The 17,908-nt window shown below is 36.9% G+C and overlaps 1 protein-coding gene across 1 annotated transcript; it reads left to right on the forward strand.

The window, feature by feature from the left end:
* Nucleotides 1-1,659: 1,659 nt before the first annotated feature.
* LOC136251420 (ephrin type-A receptor 4a-like) lies at nt 1,660-17,528 on the forward strand. Its single transcript, XM_066043868.1, has 7 exons — nt 1,660-1,700; nt 2,242-2,526; nt 2,590-2,749; nt 3,280-3,372; nt 5,937-6,050; nt 17,027-17,112; nt 17,184-17,528. The coding sequence occupies exons 1-7, from the start codon at nt 1,690-1,692 to the stop codon at nt 17,374-17,376; spliced, it is 942 nt and encodes a 313-aa protein (XP_065899940.1). The 5' UTR covers nt 1,660-1,689; the 3' UTR covers nt 17,377-17,528.
* The last annotated feature ends 380 nt before the right edge of the window (nt 17,529-17,908 follow it).

The raw sequence follows: 17,908 nt of genomic DNA on the forward strand, positions 1-17,908 counted from the left end.
AGAGAGTTCAGCTACAAACAAATCACCCTGTAGAGAGATCAGCTAGAAGAAGTCACCTTGTAGAGAGTTCAGTTACAAAGAAACCACCATGTATAGAGTTCAGCTGCAAACAAATCACCCTGTAGAGAGTTCAGTTAGAAACAATTCACCCTGTAGAGAGATCAGCTACAAACAAATCATTCTGTAGAGAAATCAGCTAGAAGAAGTTACCTTGTAGATAGTTCAGCTACAAACAATTCACCCTGTAGAGAGATCAGCTAGAAGGACTCACCTTGTAGAGTGTTCAGTTATAAAGAAACCACCATGTAGAGTTCTGTAATAAATATATGTATTATATATATAATTTGTACATTTACTTATAAAATCAGAAATATTTAAAGTATTTAACATCTGCTTCATCTTTTATTCTTCCTATGGTAAAGAAAAAAGACAGGTAAAAAAAGCCCCAAAGCCAGCCTATAAGCCCCAAAGCCGGCCATAGGCCGGCTTTGGGGTATACAATTACAAAAAGAAGTGAAATCTAATCCAAAACAGCCAAGCTGTAAAAAGAGTGTGGCCCTCAAAATGGCTATGGTGAAAAAAGATGTGAAATCCAAGGTGGCGGCCAAGAAATGGCTGTGATGGTAGGTTAATAGTAAAAAGTTTAATGGTAAAAATTTTAATAACAACAATTCAGGTGAATTTTGTGCCAAGATCAAGCAGTACCAAAATTCACCTGAATTGTTGTTATTAAATTTTTACCATTAACCTACCATCACAGCCATTTCTTGGCCGCCACCTTGGATTTCACATCTTTTTTCACCATAGCCATTTTGAGGGCCGCACTCTTTTTACAGCTTGGCTGTTTTGGATTAGATATTACTTTTCTAAAGGAATTGATTGCAATTATGAGTGGGTGTGTACTGCAGAAATTGTAGTATGAAACATTAGACTAAACTATTTTTAGTAAACATCATGTGTATTGCAATAATTTTGCTGTCTATGCTAAATATATAGAACTGCATAAAATGCTTTTGTGCAATCCTGATAGCTACTGAGATTAGTTAACAATCATATTTTTCATATTGAATAATTGTTTAATAACTGGCTTATATAGTAAGTAAACACTTCTACGTTCACACAGAGGTAACTATGTACATGATCTGTTGAGTGTTTCAGTGATAGTCATCAGTAATATTGTGTTGAAATACACATAATCACAGAAGTAGCCATTTGTAATTATGATTATTATGATGCATTTTAAAATGTTACAATAACAGTTAAATCCATAACTAATTGTATAATCAACAGGATTAGGGATTACAATTACCCCATGCCTGTTACTGCATGTGTATTCTATAGAATCAAGTCTATCACAATCCTACTTATGAGAAAATGAATGCTGGTGATGATGTTGGACCAATGGATTATTTAGACCCTGTGGCAACAATGAAAAGAGACGATTATGAAGTTGTTCCCAGTTTGGATAATTATGAGCAACCACACATTAATGAGTCTCATTATGAAGTTGCTCCTTTTTTGCCACCTGATAATGATAATGATGGAAACGGCGCATTACATGTTGGAGGAACACTTCCTGAAGACGAAGAAGTTTATGTTGACCCAGGACATGAAAAAGAAAAGATATATGAATGGCTTGAGCAAAAAAGAATTTGGCTTGAGCAAAAAAGAATTTGTAAACTTAACAAAATGTTTATTAGGTATTTTGCCTATTCATTGTTAGTATCAGTATATCATAGGTGTAGCAAGATATTTTTATCTAGGGGGTAAAGGTCCAAATAAATATCTATACTAGTCAGCATGTGAATCATGCTCTCTCTGGAGGTATGTCCCCACAGAAAAATGTGAAAAGATTTTAGCTTTCTGAGGTTAATTCTGAGGCATGCACTGACTATTCTGTTAGAATATCTGACTGTTCTTTTAGAGTGTCTCAATCTTTTACAAAATTAAAGTCATATATATCAGTGAATTAATAAAGGGCTCCAACTCCTTGTCCTCTTAAGTTGCAATTCCTATGTAGCTATCTAATTATATTATCTGTCTGGGAAAGCTGCACTAGTGGTTGTAGACACACAATACAGTCCAAAGATTGCTGCATGTATACGTAGCAAGAACGTATGCTCACTGACTCCACTGTACTCTTTTCATTCCATTAAAATGTTGCTGTGGTTATCAGTCATTAACAAATTAAACTTTATTTTCATATGTAAAGTGTGATGTTAGCTACCTTCTTTGTTTTAGTGTTGCTGAATTTATTGGATCAGGTGAATTTGGAGTAGTCCATTTGGGCACATGGACTGATGGTTCTGCTGATCCTATACAAGTAGCAGTGACGACACTCAATTCAGAAAGTTCAGAGTCAGACAGGGTGAAGTTTCTGAGGGAGGCAGCCATTATGGGTCAGTTTCAACACAACAATATAGTACAGTTACATGGAGTAGTGACTGAAGAGGAGAACATGATGATTGTACTGGAGTATATGTCTAAGGGAGATCTACAAAGTTGTTTAATAAAAACTAGAACAGTGTAAGAAGTATACAGATAGCATAGTTTACTTAAGTTTATGAACCTGTTGCATTGAAATATTAGAACCATCCAATGCCAGAAAAAGGATGTTGATTTAAAACATGACCTACTCAGCTACTGCAGACAGATATCATCAGGACTGAACTACCTTGCTAACAAACACTTTGTACACAGAGACCTGGCTGCTAGGAATATACTAGTATCAAGTGATGATGTGTGTAAGGTATATATATATAAAAGATAAATCCAGGCATGCATGTGTCATCAATATAAGCGAGGGGTCCACAACGTAGCCAAAATTTGTAAATTTGTGTATGGGATTTGGAATCTGTACAGATTCACAACAGATTTCAGGGATTCAAGTATTAAAGATTCAACGGGCACCACCAAACTAATGTATAGTATCCTGAAGAACACAAAGTTTTACTAAGATTTAGAAGATTCAGTGGTAAAACTGTATGAGATTCAGCTGCATTGCGGACCCCTTGAATGTAAGACTGCCTGTACAACATAATGCAGTGCAACACAAGATAGTAAATGAGCACATCATGTTTTCATTAACTATCCTGTTTTGTACTTCATTATGTCATTATATGCTCTGTTGATTAGGTAATATCATCAAAATGGGTTTACAAGTGTTCATTCAAGTTCTAGCTAAATAGTTTTAAAAGAGCAAGACACTTTTTTGACAATCTACTGAGTGAACGTTTTGGTCTCATAACACTTTAACTGCAATTTGTTACATTTTTACAGATTGCTGATTTTGGAATGGCACGGGATATGACTGATGAAGACTATTACGTTGCTTCTGGAGGGAAAATACCAGTGAAATGGACAGCTCCTGAGGTTGTTTACATATAGTGTCACATTACTCTAAACAATGTGATGACCTTCTTAGTTTTAGTGATGCTTTGATTAGTGTTACCAGTATTTAACTATAGGGAGCATTTCAACCAGAGCACCCACTATATGCGACAAATACATAACTGCTTCTGACATGGCTTTTAAAATGCAAAAGAATTGCACAACATAAAAAGGTAGCATGGAATTATTAATTAATATTAGAGAGGGTTACTGATGTGTCCATCGGACTAGTCCAAAGTAAGTTAGAAATATCATCTTTATACAACAATGTTGATTATTCTGGACAAAGGTATTTAGAGGATATGCGTAACTGATCTTCATTTCCATTTATTTTAGTATGTTTGACTGCACTATGTGTATGCTAGCTCAAGTTGCTTTAATTTACATTAGAAACTGAGGTTTCTGATGTAAGTCATAGAAACCAACTAATGTAGAGCATAGCTCGTGTAGATTACACATTACTCACTCATGTTGTATCACACTTCTCATTGTAATGAATCTTGTTAACAGAGCTGGTTTTCAACATGGGTGGTACAGAACTACAATATTGTTATACAGATTCTACCCTCTATAGGAGGTGGTGATACAAGATACCACTTTTGGGTCTTCTGCTGTGTTCATACCCATAGGTATATATAGCAACATGGAAGGCTAGGGGGGCCCTCCACTTCTATTTTTGTATTTTAACCTATCAAATTGTGTTGTAGCACTGAAAATTATTGGTTCAAAATTAGTGGATTGGATTCAGGCACAAAAAGCATCTGTGTAGGAACAAAAAGTAGTACTTGTCTTCAAGCATATACATTATTATGGTCTAATGTAAGATCCAGTAGTGATTGTGAAGTTCACATGAAGAGGTCAATGTACATAGCTATAAGCACTAGGCCTGTACACATGTCCATAATATTATGTAACACTTTCACACCTCAGATCAAAGGAGCCGCCCGGGCTACATTTTGTATGTAGCCCAGCTATAGTATGTTCATGTTGAGCTGAATCCTGAAAAACGGCTAAAAATTAAAAGTGGATTTTTTCTCAACAGAGTAAACATTTCAGCCAACCAGATGATTATTGGTAACAGCAAAGGTGTCAACAACAGACACGTACGGTTTGGCTCCATTACAAGTTCGGCAAAGGGCTGTATTGGACACTGTACTTATATGGCTTCCACGTAGGAAATGTATTGTGAATAGTTTGATTGACCATAAATATTATGTCTAACATTTGAACAACAAGATTTTGAAATTTTTTAGCGGGTCAAACAGTACTACAAATGAGCCAAATTTCAAGATCGTGTGTAATTGCATCCATGAGTTATTAAATGTTTTTGAGGGTTCAGCTCAACGTGAACATACTATAGCCAGGCTACATATAAAATGTAGCCGGTCTACAACTGGGCAGTGATTATATAGATGTTGATGCTGAAATCGATTGTGGGGATCGATCAACACTCACGTGATTAGGATGCACAACTTGGATTTCGCTATGAAAACCACTCAGACGGAGAGCGTTTTGTTATCCTTGCCATCCTACAGTTGAAAAACATTGGGCTAAGGTGAAAACTAGTGCTATAGCTTATTCATTGATCGTTTCCGCATGTTTTCGAATACGGACACGCCCCCATCACAAAGCTATCACTCTGTATGGAGTAAGGCCATACCTATTTGAAAAGTTGTTGCTCGGATTTATTTTACAACAAAATGGGTCGGTCGGTAGGCAAAAAAGAAAGAAAAAAAAGCTAGCTAATATAATATTATTATTATAGATATGTACATGCTGGTTACAAGCCATATAATAGATCAGTAAGTCACATCAAAGCTGTATGTAGACCTATCAAATACATAACTATTAAAAACGGATAAACATAGCACTGATGCTATATAGATTTTCTTCGCCAGGGGTGAGGAACATGCTGGTTTTATGTTTAGCATTATATTTGAGATCAAAATTGTACCAACTGACTGTTCTATTAGAGTATCTTGATCTTTTGCAGCAATTTTTATGGTGCCATGTGATCTAATTTTTTTCTTTTCTTAATTAAAATCTGTGCAAAATTGGGTCGGTTGGGTCCGAGCAACAACTTTTCAAATAGGTATGGCCTAACCATTCTACAAGCAAGCTTACCTGCCTAGGCCTTTAGTGAACTGTGTAGTTTTTCCATAAACGATTCAATAGCACTGATTAAAACATTAAACTCGCATAACGGAAATTCTCCATGATATCTCTAGGGTATGTCCGTTTATCATAACCGAACGTAACCAGAACATACTAGCTGCTGACCCATAATCAAAAATTTTAGGTATGCATATATAATACATCCAGTGGCTGCACTCATATTGGCTTGGGTGATTGATTGCCCTGTACAGGCTATCAGCCTAATAAGTGTTACATATTAGCTGTAACACAAGCATTCAGGCTTTGCCTGATATGTATGCCCTCAGGCAGTTGGGCATACATATCAGGCAAAGCCCTCATGCCCATGTTACAACTATTACGTATACACTGAGTGCTGATCAGTCATTACATACAGTATGTATTGTTTACAGGCAATATTCTACAAGAAGTACTCAACACAAAGTGATGTGTGGAGTTTTGGATGTGTAATGTATGAGATATGGAGTTTGGGTCACAAGCCATTTGAAAAATACAATGGCACTCAGGTAAATACTAATGTACCAGTTGTTTGTTAATTGATATGGTATAATTATTCAATTCCTACATGCCGTCATATAGGTTTTGTTACAGTGCATGTGTATTTCATCAAATAGAAAATCATGGGTAGCAGCATCTCACAGGTTCCATGGTAGTTGTAGTTCAGCTACAGTACCTTGGATTTGGTGCAGCTGAAATCACTCACACAATTATGGAATGGCTTATGTGTTTTAGTAGCAAAAAACTTTCATTGTTAATGTGTAACTTTTGTTGTTCTTTATTAAGGCTTTACAAAATCTTCTAAAGACCTTAATAAAGCAGCAGTGGAATATACTTAGAAGTGATTATTTTACCACATACTCTGTTCTACAACTAAGTAGCTAGCTACACTGTAGTCATATGATGTCTCAAAGTAGAACTTTTATTATGCTATTTAATTTTGAGTGTGTGCACGTGCTCCCTTGGGCCACGCGTTATAAGTTTCCCACTATTTTTTAACTTAAGGTTGACTTTATCAGGTGATCTCCAATAGGAGGAGCTGGGTGGAGGGGAGGGAAAGAGGCTGTTTACAAAATGAAAGAGAAACAAGTAGGGATGAGTTATGTGAAATTATGGACCATTCTGGTCTCAAAACTGGCTAAAATGAAAAGAAATTTACAGCACAGGTCTTTATTCAATACCATAGAGCTGTACAGCTACATACCAGTCAGTCAGTCATTCTCTGGCTCTATTAAGGCCCCAGACCACTTGTACAGTCCTACAAAAGCAGACCACTAAAGCCTTGATTGTGAAACTTTGATATGTATAGCTTTGTGTTCTTGGTGAAAAATGAAATCTGCTGTCAGGGGCAATAAGACCGGTTTTCCCAGATCCAGTCACAGTCCTATATAGTGTTGTTCAGGCTGGTCATATTATCTAATCAAAAACAGCCAAGCTGTAAAAAAAGGTGTGGCCCCCATAAAGGCCATGGTGAAAAAAGATGTGAAATCCAAGGTGGCGGCCAAGAAATGGCTGTGATGGTAGGTTAATGGTTACATTTTAATAACAACAATTCAGGTGAATTTGGTGCCAAGACCAAGCGGCACAAAATTCACCTGAATTGCCGTTATTAAAATGTAACCATTAACCTACCATCACAGCCATTTCTTGGCCGCCACCTTGGATTTCACATCTTTTTTCACCATGGCCTTTATGGGGGCCGCACCTTTTTTTTACAGCTTGGCTGTTTTTGATTAGATATCACTTCTTTTTGTATTTGTATACTGCAAAGCCGGCCTATGGCTGGCTTTGGGGCTTTTTTAACCCATGTGTTTTTTTCTTTACCACAGGAAGAAGAAAAGAACTTAAAGAAGAATTTTAGTACTTCAAATATTTTTGATTTTATTAGTAATTATACAAATTATATACATATATTTATTACATGTTCATTATTCCCCACAGGATTTTTTTTGCAGCTGATTTCTCTACTGGATGACTTGAAATGTAGCTGAACTATATACAGGATGGTTTCTTTGTAGCTGAACTCTCTGTAACAGGTGATTTGTTTGCAGCTAAACTCTCTACATGGTGGTGTCTTTATAGCCGAACTCTCTACATGATGGTTTCTTTGTAGCTGAACTCTCTATAAGGTGACTTCGTCTAGCTGAACTCTCTACAGGGTGATTTTTTTGTAGCTGAACTCTCTGCAGGGTGATTTGTTTGCAGCTGAACTCTCTACATGATGGTTTCTTTGTAGCTGAACTCTCTACAAGGTGACTTCGTCCAGTTGATCTCTCTACGGGGTGATTTGTTTCTAGCTGAACTCTCTACAGGTGAATTGTTTGCAGCTAAACTCTCTACATGGTGGTTTCTTTGTAGCTGAACTCTCTACAAGGTAACTTCTTCTCTACAGGGTGATTTGTTGTAGTTGAATTCTCTACAAGGTGGTTTGTATGAGGCTGAACTCTCTACATGGTGATTTCTTTGTAGCTGAACTCTCTACAGAGTGATTTGTTTGCAGCTGAACTCTCTACATGATGGTTTCTTTGTAACTGAACACTCTACAAGGTGACTTCTTCTAGCATGATCTTTCTACAGGGTGAATTGTTGTAGCTGAACTATCTACAAGGTAACTTCTTCTAGCTGATCTCTATACAGGGTGATTTGTTTGTAGTTGAATTCTGTACAGGTGGTTTCTTTGTAGATGAACTCTGTACATGATGGTTTCTTTGTAGCTAAACTCTTTACAAGGTGACTTCTTCTAGCTGAACTCTCTACGGGGTAATTTCTTTGTAGCTGAACTCTCTATATGATGGTTTCTTTGTAAATGAACTCTCTACAAGGTGAATTCTTCTACCTGATCTCTCTACAGGGTGATTTGTTTGTAACTGAACTCTGTACAAGTGCGTTTTTGTGGGTGATCTCACTGCAGGTTGATTTGTTGGTAACTGAACTCACTAAAGGGTAATTTTGCTTGTAGCTGAACTCCTTGCATTGTATCTAGTTTCTAGCTGATCTCTCTACAGGGTGATTTGTTTGTAGCTGATCTCTCTACAAGTTGATTTGTGTGTAGCTGATCTCTCTGCAGGTTGATTAATTTGCAGCCGATCTCTCTACAAGGTAATTTGTTTGTAGCTGAACTGTCTATAAAGTGATTTATTTGTAGCTGATCTCTCTGCAGGTTGATTTGTTTTAGCTGAACTCTCTACAGGGTGATTTACTTGTAGCTGAACTCCTTACATTGTGACTAGTTTCTAGCTGATCTCTCTACAGGGTGATTTGTTTGTAGCTGATCTCTCTACAAGTTGATTTGTGTGTAGCTGATCTTTCTACTGGTTGATTTGTTTGTAGCCGATCTCTCTACAGGGTAATTTGTTTGTAGCTGAACTCTGTACAAGGTGCTTTTTTGTAGGTGATCTCGCTGCAGGTTGATTTGTTTGTAGCTGAACTCACTAAAGGGTGATTTGCTTGTAGCTGAACTCCTTACATTGTGTCCAGTTTTTAGCTGATCTCTCTACAGAGTGATTTGTTTGTAGCTGAACTCTCTATAAGGTGATTTATGTGTAGCTGAACTCCTTACATTGTGTGTAGTTTCTAGCTGATCTCTCTACAGGGTGATTTGTTTGTAATTGATCTCTCTACAAGTTGATTTGTGTGTAGCTGATCTCTCTGCAGGTTGATTTGTTTGTAGCCGATCTCTCTATAGGGTAATTTGTTTGTAGCTGAACTCTCTATAAGGTGATTTGTTTGTAGTTGATCTCTCTGCAGGTTGATTTGTTTTAGCTGAACTCTCTACAGGCTGATTTGTTTGTAGCCGATCTCTCTACAGGGTAATTTGTTTGTAGCTGAACTCTCTACAAGTTGATTTGTGTGTAGCTGATCTCTCTGCAGGTTGATTTGTTTGTAGCCGATCTCTCTACAGGGCAATTTGTTTGTAGCTGATCTCTCTACAGGGTGATTTTTTTGTAGCTGACCTCTCTTCAGGGTGATTTGTTTCTAGCTGATCTCTCTACAGGGTGATTTTTTGTAGCTGACCTCTCTTCAGGGTGATTTGTTTCTAGCTGATTGCTCTACAGGTTGATTTGTTTGTAGATGAACTCTCTACAGGGTAATTTGCCTGTAGCTGAACTCCTTACTTTGTGTCTAGTTTGTAGCTGATCTCTCTACAGGGTGATTTGTTTGTAGCTGAACTCCTTACATTGTGTGTAGTTTCTAGCTGATCTCTCTACAGGGTGATTTGTTTGTAGCTGATCTCTCTACAAGTTGATTTGTGTGTATATAGCTGATCTCTCTGCAGGTTGATTTGTTTGTAGCTGATCTCTCTACAGGTAATCTGTTTGTAGCTGAACTCTCTATAAGGTGATTTGTTTGTAGCTTATCTCTCTGCAGGTTGATTTGTTTTAGCTGAACTCTCTACAGGGTGATTGCTTGTAGCTGAACTCCTTACATTGTGTCTAGTTTCTAGCTGATGTCTCTACAGGGTGATTTTTTGTAGCTGAACTCTCTTCAGGGTGATTTGTTTCTAGCTGATCTCTCTACAGGTAGATTTGTGTTGATTTGTTCATTGCTGATCGCTCTAAAGGTAATTGATTTGTTGCAGTTGAACACCCTGCAAAGTGTTTTGTTTGTAGCTGATTACTCTAAAGGGTAATTTGTTTGTAGCTGAACTCTCTCCACAGTGACTTGTGTGTAGCTGAATTCTGCGTAACTGAATTCTCTAGAGAGTGACTTAATTGTAGCTGAATTCTCTACACAGTGCATGACTTGTTTACAGCTGAACTTTCTTCAGTGTGGTGTTCTGAATCTCTATAGTGGTGTATTTGCTTAACTCTCCACATGGTGACTGTCTTCTTGCTGAACTGTCTATAAGATTAACTGTTTGCAGCTGAACTCCCTACACAATAACTTGTGATGTAATAAAATTCTATAATGGAGTAAATAAATTAGCCGAATGCTCTATTAGGGTGACTGTTCTATTAGAGTATCTCGATCTCGCATTTGCTACACGGAGTTGGCTTTCGAATCATAACTCAGTGGTTTGTAATCCGATTCTTCTGTACTACTGCAAGGACTTTCTATGAAGATTATTCCAGCTATACACCGATTTTCAGCTTATTGCTCTAAGCGGTTTGCCTAGTAGGCGTGAAAACTAATACTTTTTTATTCATAAAAATCGATTGCGTAATTGTGACACAGGTTGGGTTTTGTGTCATATCTCCGTGGTCTTTATCTCGATTCCTTTCAAAACACCAAAAGGCACTCCTACGATGGTTACTCCATCTACATAGCAATTTTCAACTCATTCCATGAAGCGGTTTACCCTGTAGGCGTGACAACAAATCGATCTTGTTTTACGCGAATAATCGGTCATAACTCCTGAACCATTCATCGGATTTGTACCAAATTTGATGCTAGGATTCGCCTTTGGACTCCCTTTCTGTGTGTAAAATTTCAAGGCGATCGGAGTACGCGTTTGCTTGTTATAGCAATTTTTGCAAGTGTGCGAAAAGACGAAGAAAAAAAAACGAAGAAAAAAAAACGAAACTTTGGCAGCTCGTATCTCGGAAATGGCTGGAGCGATTTCCTTCAAATTTGGAATGTAGACTCCCTTGGCTGGCGGGCAACTGTGTAGCAAATTTGGTTCCAATCAGATAAGTGATCCCCGAGATACAAAGGTGTGAAAATGACGTTTTCGTTCTTCCTGTCAATATACTCACGGTGTGGCGCGCCGGCTTCTTGGGCCGCACGACACACTACCGTGTGTCTTGATACACTCCATGAATGGCTGATCTCCTAAGGCTTGACTGTAACCTAAATGCTGCATTATGAAAACTATATACTGGTATATGTAATTTTCATGGATTAACAAATTTCAGGATTTTTGCAGCATTATTTTCATGGGTTACCTATTATATAGCATAGAGCTAATCTCAGTAATTTTTGAGAACGAAAATTTCACAGAAAGCTAAGCAACCGTGAAATCCGTTAAATTACATCCCACAAAAATTTTGTACATATACAGTAATATATACATGCTGTGCAGTTGTGCTTATAATTATACAGTTTTCAGGAGATGGTTCTGTTTAGTTATCATGGTATATCTCAGATGAATGCACACTGTTAAGGCCACTCCAAATAAATTCTCTGTTTCCCGTCCACCACCCGCATTTGGGTACTGTCAGCTCTAAATATTCCATTATTCCGTATTCTTCCATTATTTTCCGGTTATTCTTGCATACTGATAGGCTCATCTTGAAACAATGTCAGCTCACGTGTCATCAGTGCTATCAAGTCGGCACAAATTTCACGTTATACAGCGATGTAGTTTGGTTCTTACTTTATACACAGTGCAAGTTTCGTATGGATCTGAGCTTTCCTTCCATGGCATGAAATTTCTTCCTAGCACACCTGAGACTAAAACAGGAGGCATGGCTGCAATAACTCCAAGTTTTAGTTTCTCCAGCAAGTTATTTAGGTTTCAATATTAAGTTGTGACCACCTAGTGGAATTAGTTTCCAACCAGAAATGAATCACGTGATCATCGATTGATTTTTCGTTTGCATTAAAGCTACATGGTTAACTACGTAGTGGTATAATCCAGGTAAAATTCGCAAGTATTTTCATCAACATTTGACTGAGACACCACTGACAAAGCATAGAGTTAGGCATAGTAAAACTTGGGCTCTACCAAAAAATTTTTAATTGCAGGGTTGTTTGTAAGATCGAGATACTCTAATAGAACAGTCATGCAAACAATCTCCAGTCTCTCTACTATTCCGTTCTCTTCAGTAAGAAAATGGAATCCAAAAGCAGGAAGACTTAAATATCAGGGTAAAGTGCAATTGGAAAGAAACCTCAAGAGTATCAGATTGTTGCACACCATAAATGAATCCATATTATGAGCGCATGGCTATACCTAGAGGCAATATTTATAGAGACAAGATTAGCTAATAAAAATAATTATACTGCTAGAGTTTCAATTCACTACAATGATAATTCTATGTAGTTGCAGGGACATTCCAAAAATAAATATTGGTGTGAATTGGCCACCTTGCAGTACTAAATGGCACAACACACACTATTGATTAATTAGCTATTACCTTCATACTAAACTGTAACTGTAAGTTTTGTACATTAAGTAATTGTAGTGATGTGTATAGGTCCTGCTAGCATGCTGCTAAGCAAAAATTCATCACACAAACTGGCTGTCAAATGTTAATGGTACAAATGCATAACTATGTAATTATAATTTTAATGGTACAAATGCATAACTGTATAATTATATTTTAATCAAATTTGCAAGCTTTTAAATTTCTGTTTTGCTTATAGGATGTGCATGCAATTTTATGTTGAGCTAGACTGTGTATGGTATATATTTGGTAGCATAGTGCATGTGTGAGATGTAGACATTATACTATAGATATCCTTTTTATTATGAGTCATAAGTTTAAGGACTTATGATACTCGGTAATATATGCAGTTTCAATGGCCTGTGTCTTCCCACTATGGATCTATCACCTTAAATGCGATTTAAAATGTGATTTCTAAGGTACGTACATGTGATTTGCTTCAATGGCTTATAAACCTCACATAAATTCAGGAATGGCTATACACATGCATAGACAGCTCTACAAAGTGTTACACATATATTATAGAGCACTCAGTACATTGTGGCTGTTGGCATAACAGCTATCCAACAGGCCTTTGGTGTTTCTCATGATAAAGCCAAAAATAAGTAATACCCTTCAGCTATGGGTGGAAAACCTAAAATTTCTTGTTTGTTAAAGGCTCATATATATAGCACAGAGTAACTTGCTGCCTGCTGTAGAAAATAAGATTGAAGACATGCCTCCCTAATGTTTAAGAAGAAAAATTATTAAGTACAAACTAGCTAAACTTATATACCACTGATGTAAATGATTTTTGTTGGGTTTTTAAAAATACAAAATGCAATACTCTTTGTCAGCTGTCTGCTTCAAATCCGTTAAAATACCATGACTGTTTATATATGACTGTTCTATTAGAGTAGCTATCTCGATCTTGCATACAAACAACCCTACCATTTTTGGTAGGACCCAAGTTTTACTATGCCTAACTCTAGTAGCTCCGTCAGTGGTGTCACAGTAAAATGTTGATGAAAAATACTAGTGAAATTTTGTCTGGATTATACCACTACGTAGCTAACCATGTAGCTATCAATGTGCATGAAAAATCAACCAATAATCACGTGATTTCATTTCTAGTTGGAAACTAATATCATTAGGTGGTCACAACATAATTTTTAAGCCTTAATAACTTGCTGGAGAAACTGAAAGTTGGAGTTATTGCAGCCACGCCTCCTGTTTTAGTCTCAGACTCACTAGGAATAAATTTCATGCCACTTAGTTTGATGGAAGGAAAGCTCAGATCCATATGAAACTTGCACTGTGCATGAAGTGATAACCAAACTATATTGCTGTATAGTGAAGGTTTGTGGGCTTTCCTTTTGTGGATTGCTGGGTTGCTCCGAATCCAAAAATATGTGATTTTCGGCCGATTTTCGGCAAAAAGTAGCTCTGTACCAAATCCACAGGAGTAAATCAATTTATTTTTTCTGTGGGTTATAATCACGTATAGACCTGGAGTATATATGCCAAGTATGGGAAGGAACCCATGCTTCATCTGGAGAGTGCACAATTTTTCATAATTTCCAGTACAAATCAATCTGGAGAAAGATAGAGAAATCCACCTATATAATATCGGAAGGGTTCACCCTGGACACACGATTATACAAAGATGAATTACAAGGTTAAGGTTGCATGAGTTCACACACCAAGTATCAGCCTTCCCAGATTCCTTGTCCCGTCACAGCAGCCTTCCAAAGAATTATCTGATTAATACGTATAATCGGAAAAAAACAGTTGATTCACGGACACCCACTGTCCACAAATAAGACTTACATCCAATCAACAGTTTTATATTTGTAAGTTATAGAGTAACTTATCTACTTTCTAAATGTCCCAAGTTTATTTGATCAAATCCTTTTAATCACGAATTACAAATCAAATCAAATGAGACATCACTAAAGTAATGATTGCACCATGAATTTAAGTATACGGAAGTATATGGTGTTTGTTAAAGTATACGGTACACATTTTCCGTAAACGTATCTCAAACTATGTATACTTAATCAAGTTTCCGTATATTTAAATGTATGGTGCAATTATTACTCCAGTGGCATCTCATTTTATTTGATTTGTAATTCGTGATTAAAAGGATTTGATAGAAAGTAGATGGGTTACCCTACCACTTCAAGATGTAAAACTATTGATTGGATGTAAGTCTAAACTGTAGACAGTGGTGAGTGGATGTCCGTGAATTGACTTTTTTTCCCGATTATTATGTATTAATCAGAAATGACTTTGCAGGGTTGCTGCCGCCAGCCTCAAAGAAGCCAAGAAAGTTGATACTTAGTGTCCCAAGTTAAACTATCTAAAGACATATAAGTTGTTCAAAAATTCCTGTTGTAGCTCGAGTAATCACGTACGATTTTGGAGCCCGTCTGATAATAGGTGAGGTACTCTACATAAGGTTTATTAGTACATACAAAAATATACTTCGATGTACCCTACAGGTTGAAATAGTAGGGAGTAATTTCATGATTATCGATTTTTCATTGCGGACCCTTGTAGTGGTTTGTAATCCGATTCTTCTGTACTACTGCAAGGACTTTCTATGATGATTATTCCAGCTACATACTGATTTTCAGCTCATTGCCCTAAGTGGTTTGCCTGCATGGTAGGCGTGAAAACGAATAGTTTTTTACTCATAAAAATCGATCATGTAATTGTGACACAGGTTGGGTTTTGTGTCATATCTCGATGGCCTTTATCTGGATTCCTTTCAAACCACAAAAAGGCACTCCTACGATAGTTACTCCATCTATGTTGCAATTTTCAGCTCAATGTTTACCCTGTGGGCGTGACAGAAGTTTGACCTTATTTTACACAAATAATTGGTCATAACTCTGTGAATGTTCATTGGATTTCTACCAAACGTGGTACTGAGATCTGCTGTAATGAGCCCTTTAAGTGTGCCAAATTTCAGTCTGATTGGAGCACGCATTTATGTTTTATGATGGATTTTGCAAAGTGTGCAAAATGAAGAAAAAAAACGAAATTAAAATGAAATTTTGGTTGCTCGTATCTCGGAAATGTCTGGAGCGATTTTCTTCAAATTTGGTATGTAGACTCCCCTACCTGGTCGGCACGTTTGTAGCAAATTTGGTTCCAATCGAATAAGGGATCACAGAGCTACATAGGTGTGAAAAACGTGTTTTCTTTTTTTAGGCTTCCTGTCAATATACTCACGGTGTGGCGCTCCGACTTCTTGGGCCGTACCAACACACTACTATGTATCTTGATGTATTTATAATGTAACTACCAAAGAAACTTTTAATTGTGGAATTCATTCTTTGATACCATTAACACCCAATGGGTGTAACTATAAAACCTCTTAAGGTATTATTATTTCAGGGGTACTACATCAACACCCTTTTTGATTTTTAGTAAAATATAGGTGTTGTGGTAGCACCTAAATTTTAGCAGTGAAGGGCACACCCCCAGATGCTCAATTAGTTTAGTGTTGCAAAATCTGAAGTGTAATAAAATGTAACAAAAAAAACAAAAAACAGAAAAATCACCGGATCCTGTGATAAAGTAGCTAGCTGCAATCCATCCAGATAATGGAAGGAAATGCAGCAGTGGTCAGAATCTAGAAATATTTCATTTTTGACTCAAGTCTCACAACAATCTAAATCACTTTACTCTATAATGTTAGATATGCACTCCTCACAAAACCATCCCTCCAGCAATAGTTAATGTTATAAGTGTCTATATGATAATTATTATCGTGTGATGGAAACTTACATCTCTAATAATGAACTCTTATCCTTTAATCCTTGTGTAAAAGCTTAATAGTAGATTAAATTTTCAATTTTTACTATACCAACACACTGACGATCCCATTCACTAACACTTTCTATTCCCTCCTCAACTATCAATCCTTACTGCCATTTTTTTTGTTAACACTCCTTTTTTATGGAACTCCATTCCCCATCAGATTCTTCAATTGTCTAATTGTCCTGCATTTCACTCTGCACTTCCATTGTATTCTTCTTGTATAATTTAACTGTTTTGTTATATTTTTATCTGTTGTAATTGTTAACTTATTTTTCATGTATATATGACTGTATGTACTTTGTTTGGGTAGCACGTTAGCAGGCTAATATGCTTTATGTGTACCCTTATCTTTGACAAAATGGATAATCTAATCTAAATATTACTTGCACTGAGTACAAACCAGCTAGCAATACAGTAGCTAGCTCAACTCAAAATGGGCTTCTGGAACCCTCAACTCCCCTGAAAGCACCCCATAACTTTATTGTCAGTTATGGGTACTTTCAGGGGAGTTGGGGGTTAGTTAACCACATTTGACATTGTCAGTGAACCACATTTGTTTCTTTCAGTATTTGGAAAAGATCACTACTGGATACAGACTCCCACCACCTCCTGGTTGCCCCAGAGCTATATATGAACTGATGGTGCAGTGTTGGTGAGTACAGCAGCTGTTTGAAGACATGTGCACTGAATGTATGCATATTGCATACACTTATACATATACAGGCATCCTGATGTTAATGGTCGTCCACTGTCCAGTGCAATGTTGAGAACATTACAAAAGTCTGACAGGAACCTACTCCACTGGTCTACAATTGTGGATGATCAGACTGATGGACAAGTGGCAGTGTTGGGAGCCCCACTCTCCTGTGGTGTACACCTCTACACTGATCTGCAGCAGATGTATATAGTTATATAATCATGCATTTGGATGATGTTTATTATTAATAAAAGAGTGCTTTTCTTATGAACATATTATTTCCTTCCTATGAAGACACTTGTAGTTTCACATGTAACACTGGTTATGTGCTAACTGGTAGTAACTTTAGGACCTGTCAAAGTGATGGGAGCTGGAGTGGTAGTGATGTTGTGTGTAGAAGGGGTATGTGTGTCCATTGTACATTCTTCATAATTTCTAGTTTATTTCAGTAGAAACGTGATCTCATGTTTATGGTTTTTCTATCTCATGTTTTTGCAAAAACACTGTATGAGAGTCAAAACGAGTCACACTGTTATCATTTAAAGGTAATATCACAACTGTACAGCACACTAGAAAGTTACACACATCACCGAGACAGCTATAAGAAAGTTTATTTGTTCAGGTAGTGTACATAGCTATATTATTTTTTTATTGAAACATGTATATACTATTTTGGTGGGGGACACATGGATGCATACACGACACACAACTCTCTTGAAATGAATTTAGGAAACTAAATATTGAACTATGC

Source organism: Dysidea avara, chromosome 3 (genome assembly GCF_963678975.1).
Source record: "Dysidea avara chromosome 3, odDysAvar1.4, whole genome shotgun sequence".
Classification (NCBI taxonomy): Eukaryota; Metazoa; Porifera; class Demospongiae; order Dictyoceratida; family Dysideidae; genus Dysidea; species Dysidea avara.